At 41.1% G+C, this 15,492-nt stretch overlaps 1 protein-coding gene across 5 annotated transcripts in view; it reads right to left on the bottom strand.

The window, feature by feature from the left end:
- TGFBR3 (transforming growth factor beta receptor 3) overlaps window positions 1–15,492 on the bottom strand; it is a 194,775-nt gene that overhangs the window by 156,825 nt on the left and 22,458 nt on the right. For all 5 annotated transcript variants that reach the window (XM_038541389.1, XM_038541391.1, XM_038541393.1 and 2 more), the window contains exon 2: window positions 15,301–15,468. In XM_038541389.1, coding sequence (XP_038397317.1) covers window positions 15,301–15,388 — 88 coding nt within the window. In that variant the 5' untranslated portion in view covers window positions 15,389–15,468. The remainder of the gene's footprint in view (window positions 1–15,300; window positions 15,469–15,492) is intronic.

Genomic DNA, 15,492 nt, shown 5'->3' with positions numbered 1-15,492 from the left:
CTAAACTTTAAGTTCCTACAATTTAGAGCAAAGCCAGCCAGGTCAGTAACTCACCTTAGTGGCAGCCTGAGTTATCTGTGACTGAGCTCACTTGCCAAATGCCGAGGAAGAATTATTTTTCATCATATTAATGAAGAGTAGTTCGAAGAAAATAGAATTATAGCTCTAAATAGAGGTTCTCAAACCTCACTCCCATGAAACAGTAATGCATAATGAATACTGCTCACATTTGGACATACCATTGTCTCAAAAAAACTAGTGAAAACTGCAAAAAGCAGTGCTGAAAGAAATTAAAGAAAACCTACACCAATGGGAGGGTATACCATGTTCATGGATGACAAAACATATAAGACACTACAGATTCTGGGTACTTTTCATTCTATCAATGGCAATCCTAACCCCTTTCTCTCTCACTCAAATATACTTAAATATAAATAATCATGTTTTTTTTAAGGTTAATTTTGAATTTTGTTTTATCTTTTTAAAGAAAATCACTATTTAAGACATCAATTTAACTATTAGTCACAACATTGTTCATGATATCTTACAACTTACCTGGGAAATACCAGTAAGTCTTGACATTGTGTCACAAAATTACTTTCTAAAATAAAAATGCAACAAGACTAAAAAATAATAATAATAAAGCTGAAAAAAAAAAACCCACAGTCACTTACTGGTTCAAAGGCTTTACTGCCAACTTTAAAAATATCTTTCATGCTCTCTCACAGTTCTGAGATCTACATTCCTATCAACTCCCATCAAGTTGCCTGGGAATCACCTACAAAAAGTGCTAAGCGTTTAGTCTGAAGTTGTTACTCTGGGTCTGCTGGCTGAGGAGAAGGCAGAAGGAGAAGGTTGCCCAAGGTCCCAGGATAGCCAACTTCATTCATTTATAGAGTAAACAGAGACCACGGTGCACTCAGGAATAAAGTCCTCAACCAGACAGAACACACTCTCCTGAAGTTTTCATGTAAGATTTTTCCAATAGATTCCAAGTTGAGTAATAAACAGAAATAACAGACTGGGGGGGGGGTGCTTTCTTGAGTTTAGGAAGATCTGACAATACCATGAAAAAGCCCAGCACAGGCCTCTGAAATTTTTCATTAGAATTCTTTTCTCCTGAATCACATTAATAAAGTACAATTTGGCCTGAGATTTGTAAGTAACTACTGACTCACATGCTGCTCAAGCCCAGAAGGATGGGGAAAAACACTAAGGTCTGTCAGTAGGAGGCAGGGCCAGACCCTGGGACTGAAAGATTTCTGGATGAGTGTTTTCAAACAGTGCTATATACTGCCTTGAAAATAGCCTCTTTATATAATATTTGATTGGCTCTGAGATAAGTCTGAAATGCTCTCCTCTACTTTCATCTTCAAATGACTGCACTGCTCTCAGAGTCACCAGCACTGGCACTAGGCCCAAAAAGCCTCAAATCTCTCTCATCTTCCATTACCTTTCTACAATTCATCTGCCCGAGCTATTTCCAGATATTATTGTTTTATAAGATATGTCAAATGTAGCAAAATACAAAATGGAAACCTATTTCCCTCCCCCCCATACATACAGTATACCCTAAATTTAAACTGGTACGCAAAAAAAAAAAATAAATAAATAAATAAACTGGTACGCACTTGATTTCAGATTGAGATCTTTTTTTGAACACCATTTTCCAAATGTAGTAGCACTTTGCAGCCCTGAGCCAGCCAGAGGAAATGAGGAATCGGATTTGTTTATTTTGGTGGGGGTGGGGAGAATGTGGGTGGGGGGATACTACTTAAGGCCTGATCCTGCTGCCTTTGAACATTTAACACTAATACCTGAATTATTTCATAACAAACTAGAGCTCCCTTTCCTCTCCCTAAGAAGAGGCCCTTGGGAATATTTAGTTAATGAATTTTAAGTAATTGTGTTTCTCTCACAAAACAAAAAACAAACAGAACTTCTAGAAGATGCTATTGAGTTCCCTAGCTCAGCAAGGTCCATATGAGCTCCATCAGCCAAAAGCCTGGAGCAGTAAACTGGGAATTTAGGGAACAATGTGGCCACAAGCACTTCTCCCAAAAGAAAAACAACTCCCCTCTTGGCCCAACTCCAAAAGGCAATTGAGCTGGGTAAGCTCCAGGTTAATCTCTGAACAGCCTCTCTGCCAACTTTCTCCTACAGGCATTAGGTTTTTCAGCATGGGCTTTGCAAATAATCTAAAACAATTAATTAGTGCTTTTGAATTCACCCCGTACCATTAATGAACCACTGCCAGACAGCCTTTGATAGTGTATTTCCAGAGCTAATTAAATGTGGCAAAATAGAGGACACAGATTTGCTGGGCATTCAAGAGGGCCAGGCAGAGAGAGACCTGACCAGTGACAGTGAAGCCATGCTTGCACACAATCCTGGGGTGACAAAGGTGGGGGGAGAGAGGGATTGCTGGGGTCAGGCCCTCAGGGTCCTTCACAGTATGCCAGACATCGCTCTCAAATTATATAATTATCAGGGTAGTGAAGTTCAGACAATTCATTCACCATAAATGAATTTTTTCTTCTAATAAGTGAAAATTCTTAATTTGATACTTAAAAGTCTGATAATGCTTCCAGTACATACCTCCACACCTCTACCCCCAAAGGCTTGTTATCAAATTTTTAAAAAGAGAGAGAGAGAGAGATGTGCAACAGTTTAAACACTAAATATTAAAATAAATCTCATCCCAAAATTCCCTTCTCTCAATCAGAGTCCACTCCCATAACCTCTATCATGTGGGAAATCTTTCCATTTTTTTTCACTATCTAATGCCACACAGAATTCCAGACTGCTCCACACGCATGGCCAGCAAGATAAACACATTTTGGGAGGCCCAGAAAAAAGCTGGCAGGGGGGCAAGAAGTAAAAATGTTGTTGCATTCCTCTGGATTTTTCTGGTCCAATTTCAAAAACAGAATGACCACCACCTGGGGCTTGTGGCAAGCTCCAGGGCTGTACTTATGTTGTTCATTGCCCCCCTCTACCATGACACTGATGAGGTCTGAAAAAGCAAATCAGAAAACCTTACAAACCAGTGGCTAAATAAATGTTATTTTAAAAGACAGCTTTTTAGGCACAGAGGTTAAATCTTCTCTGTGTCTTATCCCATTTTTTAATAAATACAGTGTCAGCTCCTTAACTCTTGAAAATACTGCAGAATCCACTGCTAAAGTAATAGCTGCTCAACAAAAATCCCTAGACTCTATGGCCAAAGTTGTTCTTGACAATAAGATAGTAATTGACTAATTATCTTTTAGCTGAGCAAAGGAGGTGTTTCTGCTGGGTCCAACATTACTTGTTGCACCTGGATTAAAACTTCTGGAGATGGTGAAACTCAGCTACATAAAATCACTGGACAGGGGTGCCTACCTGGCTCAGCTGGTAGAGCATGCAACTCTTGGTCTTGGGGTTCTAAGTTCAAAGAAAAATACATATATATATATAATATAGGATAAAAAATATATCAATGGGGGATCCCTGGGTGGCTCAGTGGTTTGGTGCCTGCCTTTGGCCCAGGGCACAATCCTGGAGTCCTGGGATCGAGTCCCGCATCGGGCTCCCGGCATGAAGCCTGCTTCTCCCTCCTCCTGTGTCTCTGCCTCTCTCTCTCTCTCTCTCTCTCTCTATATATATATATATATATATACATATATATATATATATAAAATAAATAAATCTTTAAAATATATATATATATCAATGGACAATCCACTTGGCTTAAGAAAGTGACTCCTTCAACAGGATCTTTCTTTGACTTCTTTGATTTTGATTGGTTTGGGTCTTGGGGACCACAGCTCCAAGGTACACTCCAGACACTGGGAATTACCTGGTTTAATAATCATGATAATCTCCCTAGTGTGCTATATTCTCTCGAAAGCTTTAAATATATGTTCGTAGCCACCAGCCACCAAGCAAATTATCTCCCTAAAACCAGAAAGTCAGAAAATGAAGAAAACAACCAAGTTAAGGAACATGAACCTAGGGGTGCCTGGGTGGCTCAGTCTGTTAAGTGTCTGCCTTCAGCTCAGGTCATGTCAAGGTCCTGGGATCAAGCCCCACATTGGGCTCCCTGCTCAGCGGGGAGTCTGCTTCTCCTTCTCTGGCTTGTGCTCATGCATGCTCTCATTCTTTCTCTGTCAAATTAATTAATTAAAAAAAAAAAAAAAAGGAACATAAACCTGAAGTTACAACCTGCAAAGGAATACCATACAGAAAATCAGCATAATCTGTGAGAGTTTCAGAGTGGTAGCTGGGAGGGTGCTAATACCTTAAATTTTGATCATATTTCTCAGGCTGAGAGTATGATCATAGTGGGAGGAAGGGACTGTTAAAAACAAGATAACAGGGCAGCCCAGGTAACTCAGTGGTTTAGTGCCGTCTCAGCCCGGGGCCTGATCCTGGAGTCCCGGGATCAAGTCCCACGTCAGGCTCCAGGGAGCCTGCTTCTCCCTCTGCCTGTGTCTCTGCCAGCCCCCCACCCCATCTTTCATGAATAAATAAATAAAATATTTAAAAAAAAAAAAAGATAACAGGCCCAAAATGGAGTTATTTCTGCTGAGCCCCACATCACCAAGCTGACACAGTTTCAGCTCTCCCAGAAATAGAATCTTAAACCAGCTTAAACCAGAACCTTAAGTTCTAGCTTTTATACAAAAAACATAAATAAAATAATAAAAAAATAAAAATAAATAAAGTTCTAGCTTGAAGTCTGGTAACAGGAATTAAATAGGAATCAGTGAGGAAACCAAAGTTTAAAACTAAAACAGCTACAGCAGAAATGAGGTGTACCCCACTTAACCCTAACTTTTTAAAAACCCTTTATAACCTACTTCAACTCCCCTTTTTATCCAGTCAGCTGGTACCATCTTTCATTACCTAGAGACTCCTCAGCCTAGTTGTCTGTACCAATGTCCCCAGGCTCATTGAATCCACACAAGTCTCCTGCCTTGGTCTACTAAGTCACAAGGCAAAAATGGGAAAAGGCAAAAGAGGTACATGATAGTAAAAAAGTGGGGGGAAATTGCTTCTTTAATAACTATGACAATTATGCCAAGGTGTAGCCCCAGCTCATAAAGATGCACCTGGTTTCTATGGGTACACCACACTTACAGCTGGAGAGCTAAAAATCTCTGAAGAACTCACTCCCTCAAACCAATTTCCTCTCCAGCACAAGAATCTCTTAGACCCAAATGAGTTTACCTAAAGGTTTTCAAGAGAGCTTTTTCAAAAGCAAGCTAAAACCAAGTTCTCATTTACAACAGTAAGAATTTTCTAGAAAGGGGACGCCTGGGTGGCTCAGTGGTTGAGTGTCTGCCTTCAGCTCAGGGTGTGATCCTGAGGTCCATCCTGAAAAAACTACCTGGGGAATGAAAAGAATGAGACTAGGCAATCAAGAAAAACTGGGAAGAGAGGGTCCAGGCTTTTAAGACCATGATTATTCAAGAACAGTAGTTAATAGGGCAAAAAGATTTTTTGATGATTTATTTTAAGATACAGCTTTTACTGTTATGTAGAAGTGATTATCTTTGCTAACAGGTTATAGCCCAGTGTTCCACTGATAGGAGAAGGAACACATAAAAGTCACAACATCATTCTTTTTTTTTTTTTTTTTTTTTTTTAAATTTTTATTTATTTATGATAGTCACAGAGAGAGAGAGAGAGAGAGAGAGAGAGAGAGAGGCAGAGACACAGGCAGAGGGAGAGGCAGGCTCCATGCACCGGGAGCCTGACGTGGGATTTGATCCCGGGTCTCCAAGATCGCGCCCCAGGCCAAAGGCAGGCGGTAAACCGCTGCGCCACCCAGGGATCCCACAACATCATTCTTGATTTCAAAAGCATATCACTCCCAAGGGTCCTCCCTTCCAAAATCTGTTTGTGGCTACCATCATCTTGCTCAATGATCACAACAGCCATCAACCAATATCCTCAAATGCGCCTTTGCCCAACAGTCTATTCTCAACACGTCAGCCACAGGGGTCCTGTTAAAACATCCTTCAGACCATATCATTATGCTGCTCAAACCTTCCAGCGCCTCTGTCTCCCTCTGCGTAAAAATTACAAGGCTATATGCAGGCCCACACCTGCCCCCCAGTTAACTAATTGGCCCCTCTAGCAGCCACTTGGCCTGCTTACTACTTCTTGAGCACTTTAGGCAAACTGCCATGTCAGGACCTTTGCACTTGCTCTTCTTCCACCTGGAATTCTCATTCCCCTATACAGCCACTTAGCTTACCTTCTTCAAATTTTTGTTCAAATGTGCTCTTTCCAGTGAGGCCCTCCCTATCCACTTTTTTTAAGTAATCTCCACATCCAATATGGGGCTTGAACTCATGACCCCCAAAATCAAGCATTTCATGCCCTTCCAACTGAGCCAGCCAGGTGCCCCTATCCACCTTCCTTTAAATTGTACTCCCCCTGGGGCACCTGGGCGGCTCAGTGGTTGAACATCTATCCGCCTTTGGCTCAGTTTGTGATCCCAGGGTCCTAGGATTGAGTCCCACATCAGGCTCCCCATGGGGCGCCTGCTTCTCCCTCTGCCTATGTGTCTGCCTCTCTCTGTCTCTCATGAATAAATGAATAACTTTAAATCTAAAAAAATAAATAAATAAAAGAAATTGTACTCCCCCACTAAACAATCCCCAGCGCCTTTGCTTTTTGTCCACTGAACCTGTTAAATGATGTACTATTTTTTTGTTCTGATCTGATCCATTAGAATGTAAGCTTCAGGAGGATAAGGATTCTGTCTATTTTGTTCATTGCTGAGCCTCTAATACCTGGAATAGTGTCTAGAATGCTCAACAGATGCTGATTGAGGGGCACCTGGGTTAAGCATCTGCCTTCAGCTCAGAACATGATCCCAGAGTCTGGGGATAGAGCCCCATGTCAGGCTCCCTGCTAAGCAGAGAACCTACTTCTCCCTCTCCTGCTCCCCCTGCTTGTGCTCTTTCTCTCTCGTGTCAAATAAATAAATAAAATCTTAAAAAAATAGATGCTTGTTGAAAAAAATCAATTAACTCTTTAAGAAATGTAACCATGTTACAAGGTAGAAAAAAAATCATTGTTTGCACTAATCAAAGTTTCCCTGTTTTGTGCCTCAGAAGCTAGCAGAGTACCTGGGGCTTGGTTAGGCACTCCAAGTTCACTGACCAGACTACGAGTTCTCATCCAAACATAGCAGCTATTTAAAAGTTGAATGAAAAGGTGAAATGACCAACGGTGCTTTCCTCTAACTCTAAAGAAAGGGGTAAGTGGGAGCTAGGTGGCCTTGTGCTTGGCCACGCAGCAACAGAACAGCCACGCTGGCACACCCAGATGCAGCCTACTGGAAAAACGTGCACAGCCCAGTGCTGCTGCAGCTCCGTGGTGTCACTGTTGGGAACGACAGCGCACAGGCAACTCTGGAAGCTGATGTGCTGCTCTCCCCAGAGGCTGGTGCTCCCCAAGTACCCTCCCGGCTGGGGTAGAAGAGTAGGAAGGAAGGGAGGTGTTACTCCTGACGGTTCTGGCCTATCATCTAGACTAGGACTAAGTTATTCAGACACACAAGGACAAACAGAAGCAACACAAAGAACCTAAAGCAGTCACGCTGGAACTTTTTCCTTTTGCCATAACTACAACTTGTCATTGTAGTTCCCTTCGCTGCCAACAGAGAGAATAACTTCAAAAAAAAAAATCAATTTTCTTTTGAAGGTGTTAAGACTGTCCACATTTCACCCTAGGTTTAGTTGGTTTGGTTTGGTTTTGTTTTTTTAAAGATTGTTACGAGTTGGCAGGATAGGGCAGGAGAATAGCTGGGCCTCAGGCCCCAGAGCACCTGCTGCCTAATCTTTGGAAGGAACATTCCAAGAGCAAGTGCATTTTTAAGTCCTCTAGAATTCTCCTGATTTATAGTGTCCTTTCAGAGAACAAAAATATGGCTATATTGGACTTGAGAATGAATCTTTTTTAGATCATTCTGGCAGAAAATGTTTTTTTAAATAAATGTATGTCAGCAAGGAACTCACATGGATGCTGTCCGGGCCAATCTTCCAAGAGGAGTAAGCACTTTGATGCCTCGATGCCTGTGTAGAGGGCTGTCCTGATGGACGGCCTCATGTTGGAACCCTTCCCGGAACACTCCCTGATCTTACAACTCTTCCAAAACCAGCACGCAAAGCTCAGAGCTCTATCAGTGATTCAAGGTAGCCCCAGTGTATAAGGGATTAGTTATCAAAGCAAACAAGCTGAGAAAGCCTCATTTCCTATATCCACAACGTGTGAAAGTATAAGCTTTGAGCGGTCAAACAGCTGTGTGGGCACATACAGATAGCTCTGTCCTGGTGGAAATGTTGATCAGTGTTTATAAAACAGACCATTGCTGGTGCCCTAAAATAACCCAAATAAATCAGGAATCCAAAAAGCAGCGTGGCAATTACACAGCCTCGGATAAGGATGCAAAGGAGAGAGAAACCTGGCATCTGTTCACTTGTCTGACATCAAATCTGTGAACAATCTTACTTGTGTTCTTGTGAACATCTCTCTTACACTATCACAGCCAGTTACCCAACTATCAGCTAGTCAACTGCTTTTGCAAATGGAAAAAAAAAAGCTTTTATTAGACATCATATCCTATTCCACCCTGCCCCACACACATATACACACATATACCCAAGTCCATGCAGGGCAAGGGACTCTTTAATAAAAAATTCATCTTTTTCTTGACTACTGCTAAGTGTCCCAACTTTGTATGTGTATGCGAACACATACATGTTGGCATACTCTTTGTGCGTAAAAACATAGAGCAGGGAGGGACCTCATCATGCTTGGGTATGCATGGTCTCCCCAAAAAAGAACACAACATAAAATTCAGGCCACTCTATCTACTCTCGGTCTTTTAATATAGTTCTTTACTCTTTAAGATAAATAGAAAGTTGGCACCATGGTGAAAGCACATACAGATATCCTTGTCCTGGTGGAAATGTTGATCAGTGTTTATAAAACAGACCATTGCTGGTGCCCTTAAATAACCCAAATAAATCAGGAATCCAAAAAGCAGTGTGGTAATTACACAGTCTCGGATAAGGATGCAAAGGAGAGAGAAACCTGGCATCTGCTCACTTGTCTGACATCAAATCTGTGAACAATCTTACTCATGTTCTTAGTGACCATCTTGTTTACACTATCACAGCCGGTCACCCAATTGGCATCACCCTGAACATCTTTTCCCTATACATCCAAGACAGCAATGGAATACGAAAGTGGTTACAGTTAACAACCTAAAGACAATAATAATCACAAAACAAATCAACCAACTGGATCCAGAGACTCTGTATTGGCAAGAGAAGGCCTTGCTGGATTTGGTTGGAATCTCCAAGTCTGTCCCTCCTCTACCCTTTACGTTCCCCAGTGGCAGCCACCACTGGCACTCTCCTCGTCTTCCTACTATTATGAACCACAGCTCTGATCACTCAGTTGGCAGAGAGGAGAAAACCATGGAAGAACCACCCCTGCAGTCCGTAGGCCATTAATCGCAAGTCCTAGAGAAAGAGTACCAGTTCCTTTGAGGCAGCATAAGAGAAAGAGCATCAACTCTAGAGCTGTGGCCACTCTGCTAGCTACTACTTGTATGACTGTCAATGACCACTTTAACTTTCATTAAAATTGATTTGTCTCTCATTATATATTACATTTTTCTTCTCTAAGCCTCAGTTCCCGCTAGCATACCAATAGTAGTAGGAGTGGTGGCAGCGGTAACAATTACAAACACAGTGATGGAGACGACTGGGAGGCTCAGCAGTTGAGCGCCTGCCTTCGGTCCAGGGCGTAATCCTGGAGTCCTGGGATGGAGTCCCACATCAGGCTCCCTGCTTGGAGCCTGCTTCTCTCTCTGCCTGTGTCTCTGCCTCTCACTCTGTATGTGTCTCTCATTAATAAATAAATAAAATCTTTAAAAAAAAAAACACACACACACACAGTGATGATGACAATCACCTACCTACCTCACTGGGTTTCTATAAGGATCAGATGAACTGGCAGGTGAATAGCGCCCAGCAGAGTGGCCGGCTACCACTATTTCAAGAGGTACTAAAGGAAGCACACCAGCAAAAAGACTAAGATTTGTCGGTGCAGCCTGCCTGCAGAGGAGTGTTGAATTCTGGTTTGACTGAGAGTTGAGCTATCTTTCTTATAATAAATTACTTTCTCTGAGTCCCATTACCTCCCTTCTGGAAATGATCAAAACAATACCTGCCTACCCCCGGGACTACTGCTAGGAGAATCAAATGAAATAGTAGTCATAAGAGCATTTGAAAACTATAAATATAAAATGGCATTCTCATTAATTTAGCCTCCCCTCAAGGCTGTCAGTTTGTCCCATTCCAAATCAATTATTAACCGGTTGATAACTCTCCTTGTTGTCCCATGGACACAAGAGTTCAGAGCTTTCTTAGCAGGAAAATAGCTCCAACTAAAACTATCTCTATTTTCCTGGAATTTCAGGTACATTCAGGAGAGATGAAAAGAAATGAATCTTGGGCAGCCCAGGTGCTCAGCGGTTTAGCGCTGCCTTCAGTCCAGGGCGTGATCCTGGAGTCCCAGGATCAAATCCCACGTCAGGCTCCCTGCATGGAGCCTGCTTCTCCCTCTGCCTGTGTCTCTGCCTCTCTCTCTCTCTCTCTCTCTCATGAATAAATATTTTTTTAAAACTATGTCTTTAAAAATAGAAAAAAAAGAAAGAAATGCATCTGCTCAATTGAAATGTATGTGCAGGTTGTGGACAATCCTCCAAAAAGATGCATTTAGCCACAGAATGGCAACAATGGAATAAGGCAAACAGCCATCCCACCAACATCCCACTGGCACTGAGGCCAGCATCAGTTCACCTCAGCAGCACCTCTTGCACTGGGCACAAGAGGCCAGTGGACTGCAGGCAAGTCCATCCCTTCCAACCAAATCGATTTCCTTGAATTCTCTGTGTATGCCTCTTTTTCTTGTTAGCAAGGCTCTTGGAAACACAGCCTTAGCTAACTCTGGCAAGCCTCAGGGGCAGAGTTAGTGTTTTTTAAAGACAGGTTGCCAAACAATTTTTAAAGTGAAAACTTAGTGAGGCTTAAGCCCATAAGAGCATTTAATGTTTTAAACTTCCCACTTTTCTTAGATAGATTACAGGATTATTTTAAGATTTTATTGATTTATCTTGAAAGAGTGAGAAGGAGTGTGTGAGCAAGCAGAGGGAGGGGCAGAGGCAGAGGGAGAGAGAGAATCTTAAGCAGGGCTTAATCTCAGACCCTGAGATCATGACCCGAGCCAAAATCAAGAGTCGGTGGCTCAACTGACTGAGCCACGCTGGTGCCCCGTGGGATTATAGGATTTAGGACAAGGTGCCAAAAACCTAAAATAATTTCTAACCAGGAGGCATGATGGTCCTCATACAGCTTTTGTTCATCAAGAGCAGGGCCTCCCCTACTCACACACTGTACAATAACTCAGGAAAAAGAGAGGGGAGGACAAGTATGAACGTTATCAAAGCAACCTCGAAGCTCCTGGGATGCGGCTTGCTGACCACTACCTCCTTCACAAGCAGAGAAGGAAAGGCTTTCACTAAAGACCCAGGCAAATCCATGGAGCTAGAAGATGCCTACTATCCTAACTCAGATTAATTTTATGTGCTGTGCTGCCCTTCGCCCTTCGCCCTTCCTGGCTACATATCTAAAGGAGGCCTTCTACACAGCTTTCACCCCTTCTGCCACCAAGAACCCTACAACAGAGCTTCACAGTCATGTCAGTAAGGTAAGAATGCAAATAAAGAAGACCCATTACTTGAAGGTCTCTCCATTCTGATGACTTACACATGTCTCATTTAAGGTGAAAGGAGTTTAATTTGGTTCTTCACCAGAATGACTTACTGGTGGCTACTCAGTCAAATGAAGGGGTTCAATCATTCCACACTGAGGGTTTCCTATACGGAGGCTCCAGTGGAGTGGGGATGGGCTGGACTCTAAAGCCAAACTGCCTGAGTCCAAGTCCCAGCTCTGTCATTATTAGTTATGGGACTTTATACAATTGTAAGTTATAAGCCAAACTGAGTCTCACTTTCCTTGTTTGTAAAATGTAAATTATGATAATACTAACACTCGCCCCAGAGGGTTGTCTTATAAAGACAAAACAAGCTGGCTGGCAGAGAGCAAGCCCGTGATAAATTGTTGGCCTGTATGCCAAGCGGTGTTGTCTTTGAAGCTAATGAAGCCATATACTCAGCCTCACTTTTTGAGGCCATAGTTTGGATTCTAAGATTAAACAGTATATGCCTTTGGCTACATGGGAATGGAAAAAAAAGGATCCAAACCTCAAAATGAAATCTACAAGCCTCGTTCCACAACCTACTCCCATCCTTCCTTCCAAACAGACCTCATTCCCATACCAGATCTTCAGGTCATCCATTCTTTAAAACTCATCAAGCACCCATGTCCCATATACTGTGCTAGCTGATCAGCCCCATGCCTTCACCTTCCTAGTTCCTGGCTGACCTTCAGAACAGAGCTCAAGGTTGAGCACACCCACAAAGCCCTCTCTAGCCACTCCAACCCACCTGGGCTTCCTTTCCGACCTCTCTGAGGTCTTTTGACTTTTATTTGGTATTCACTATATACTGATTAGTTTGTTATATGGTTATATTTTACATGCCTAACTAACACACAAGAGATTCAAAGGAAGGGATGAATCTTATATTTCTTTGTATACCCCTAAGTGACTAGTACTGTGCTTTGCACTTAGAGGGACTCAGCAAATAAGAGATTTACTTTATGTTTCATGATGACACAGCACAGAGCAAACTATCATTCTTTTTAAACAGGTTTCTGATCAATACTCCCTTCGTGACAGACAGACTTAAAAGCTCAATCATCAGATCTAGACTAAGTAGGTTCATGGTTAAATCTGCCACTTACCAGCTGTGTGACCTTGAAGAAGTTACGTAACCTGTCTGTGTTCAGTCTCCTCATCTATAAACTGGGAATAAGCAAAGTACCTACACTTCTTAGGACAGTAATAAAGGTGAATGAGGTAATATACATAAAGCACTTTCAACAGGGCCTGGCACACATTAATTCATTACTCTATAAATATTCATTATTATTACTATTATTTTCCTGAAGTTCAACTTATCAGAATGCCCTAAAAAGCATTTTGTGAGTATGCTAAGCCTATACAAAAAGCCACCGGATTCAGCATATACAAAACATTTCTCAAAAAAAAAAAAAAAAAAAAAAAAATTTCTCCCTTCTTATTTAGCCAATAGGTTGTTCAAAAGGGCATTTCTGGGGCACCTGGGTGGTTCAGCTGGTTAAGTGTCTGACTATGGATCTCAGCTCAGGTCTTGATCTCAGGATCATGAGTTCAAGCTCCTATATTAAAAAAAATAACAATAATAATAAAAATGGCATCTCTAATACTGTTCACATACGTGTGTTCAGTTCGTGAAAATATACTGAGCTACACACTTTCATGTACACATTTCTCTGTAAATTGTATTTCAATAAAAATTTAGCATTAAAAAAAAGCATCTCTACCTCTACCATTAGTCAGTTGTCTCAGGCTGCCACAAAACTGGTAACTCTACTCTCAATTTTACTTTAATTCTCAGCAAAATTTTGAGTATGTATACAACTCAAAAAATATATTTTACTAATGGCTTGAGAGAGGAAGGAAGGTCTTAACCAAAACTGATTCACTATCTAATACATCAAGGGTATACAGAGCCATCAAACTCACCACTTTCCCATAAAGTACCTTCTTCAGTTGTTTTTTAGTCTATCTCAGGCATCAATGAAAGCAGAAAATTCTGCCTCAAACCTATGAGGTATGATAATACCTCGTCATCAAAATAGCACATTTTCCATCAAGCCATTTCTCTCTCTCTCTCTCTCTCTCTCCCCCCCCCTCATCTTTTTTTGCTGCAACTTTTCAATGAGATTTTAATTAAGATCAGATTTAATACAGAGGCTAAAAGACAAATAACTCTTCAATCATGAGACAAAATGAAACTGCTGACAGAGAATGGACAGTTCAAATTCACACTGGCATTTAAAAAATAAAACAAAACAATTACCAACTTTCTCTCAAGATATTTGCAACAAGGGGGACATTTTGCTGTCCAATCCCATAAACCACGCTCTGCAAACTGGCTTTCACTCAACCTGTGCCTACTAATGACTCAGAGACTTAACTGCTTGTTAGTGGCTTCTTCAGTACAGCACAGACATTAAGAGTGCAGATGTAAAACTTGGCTCCTCCACTTCCCAGCCACATGACTCTGTGCACATCATCTAATCTCTCATCTCATCATCTGTAAAATGGGAAAAATAATCTACCTACCTCAGAGTTGGGATTAAGTGAGCTCACAAAATAAGAATATCCTTATTCATTGTTATATTCTGTAATTATTTAGGCCCATGCTTGGCTGTGGTGACACACTCAATAAGTGGCAATCATTATCATCACTAGCATCTCATCTGTATGTGAATTCAATAGCCAAAACCAAGAGGCTAATCATTTTTCAGGTCAATATGTTTCTTGTTGACACCAGCCAGTTTACAGGACTGGTCCAACAAATTCTTTCATGTGGCTTATTATGTAATAGACACAAAGCAAATTACCACAAAATAGAGCAAATTAAGCTTCCAAATTTGTTAAGCAACCCTGACTGGGAACATCAAGATGTTGATGTAGGGGATGAGATATTCTTACTTAAGCAACAATGTTCCAACCCAGTCTTTTGCTTCTTATCTCCAATCTCATACTCTGATTGCCTCCAGAAAGCACAGTTCTGTATTTTTTTAAAGTTACACCTTAAAATATCTAAATAGGTAAAATGAATACTTCCTAAGTATCCTATGCCAAGAGTGTCACCTCTAAGTAGAAGACCTATTTATTTTCTGATAAAGAACAAAAAGGCTTTCTTGAAATTCTTATTTAGGGAGAGAAAATAAATGTAATCTATGCATGGAACAAAATTAAGTGGGATTACACATCAGCATATTTGTTCTCTACCCATCTCAATACTGAGGTTTAGTCAGTATTATTTAGTAATGTCACTGATACTGGAATATCTAGCACCAGCCTAGTAAAATAGAACATAGACAAACATACATGTAATCTGTAGTCAAATATTTTATTTCCCTGAAGAACAGAAATACTCACATTTTGCATAAACATATTTTTCAAAACATCTAAATTTTTCTGAACTAAAGAGACTGAAGAAAATATATCCGAAAGAATACAAGAACATGCAATCTATATTCTGCAACTCACCTGTAGTGGCTACACAGGAACTCATCAGGGCAAACACAGCAATTACATAATGAGAAGTCATTTTGATGTCTCCAAAAGTGTGCCCCATTCAGTCACTTCAGCCTCAGATGTAGATAGTCTTTGCAAATCAGAAGCAGCCTTAAAAATCCTTTCCAATTTTCAAGTTGCCTGTAAAAATAAACATATTTCAAA

This window comes from Canis lupus, chromosome 6 (assembly GCF_011100685.1).
Source record: "Canis lupus familiaris isolate Mischka breed German Shepherd chromosome 6, alternate assembly UU_Cfam_GSD_1.0, whole genome shotgun sequence".
Classification (NCBI taxonomy): Eukaryota; Metazoa; Chordata; class Mammalia; order Carnivora; family Canidae; genus Canis; species Canis lupus.
The sequence above is the reverse complement of the archived record's forward strand: the minus strand, read 5'-3'. Positions and strand labels throughout refer to the sequence as shown.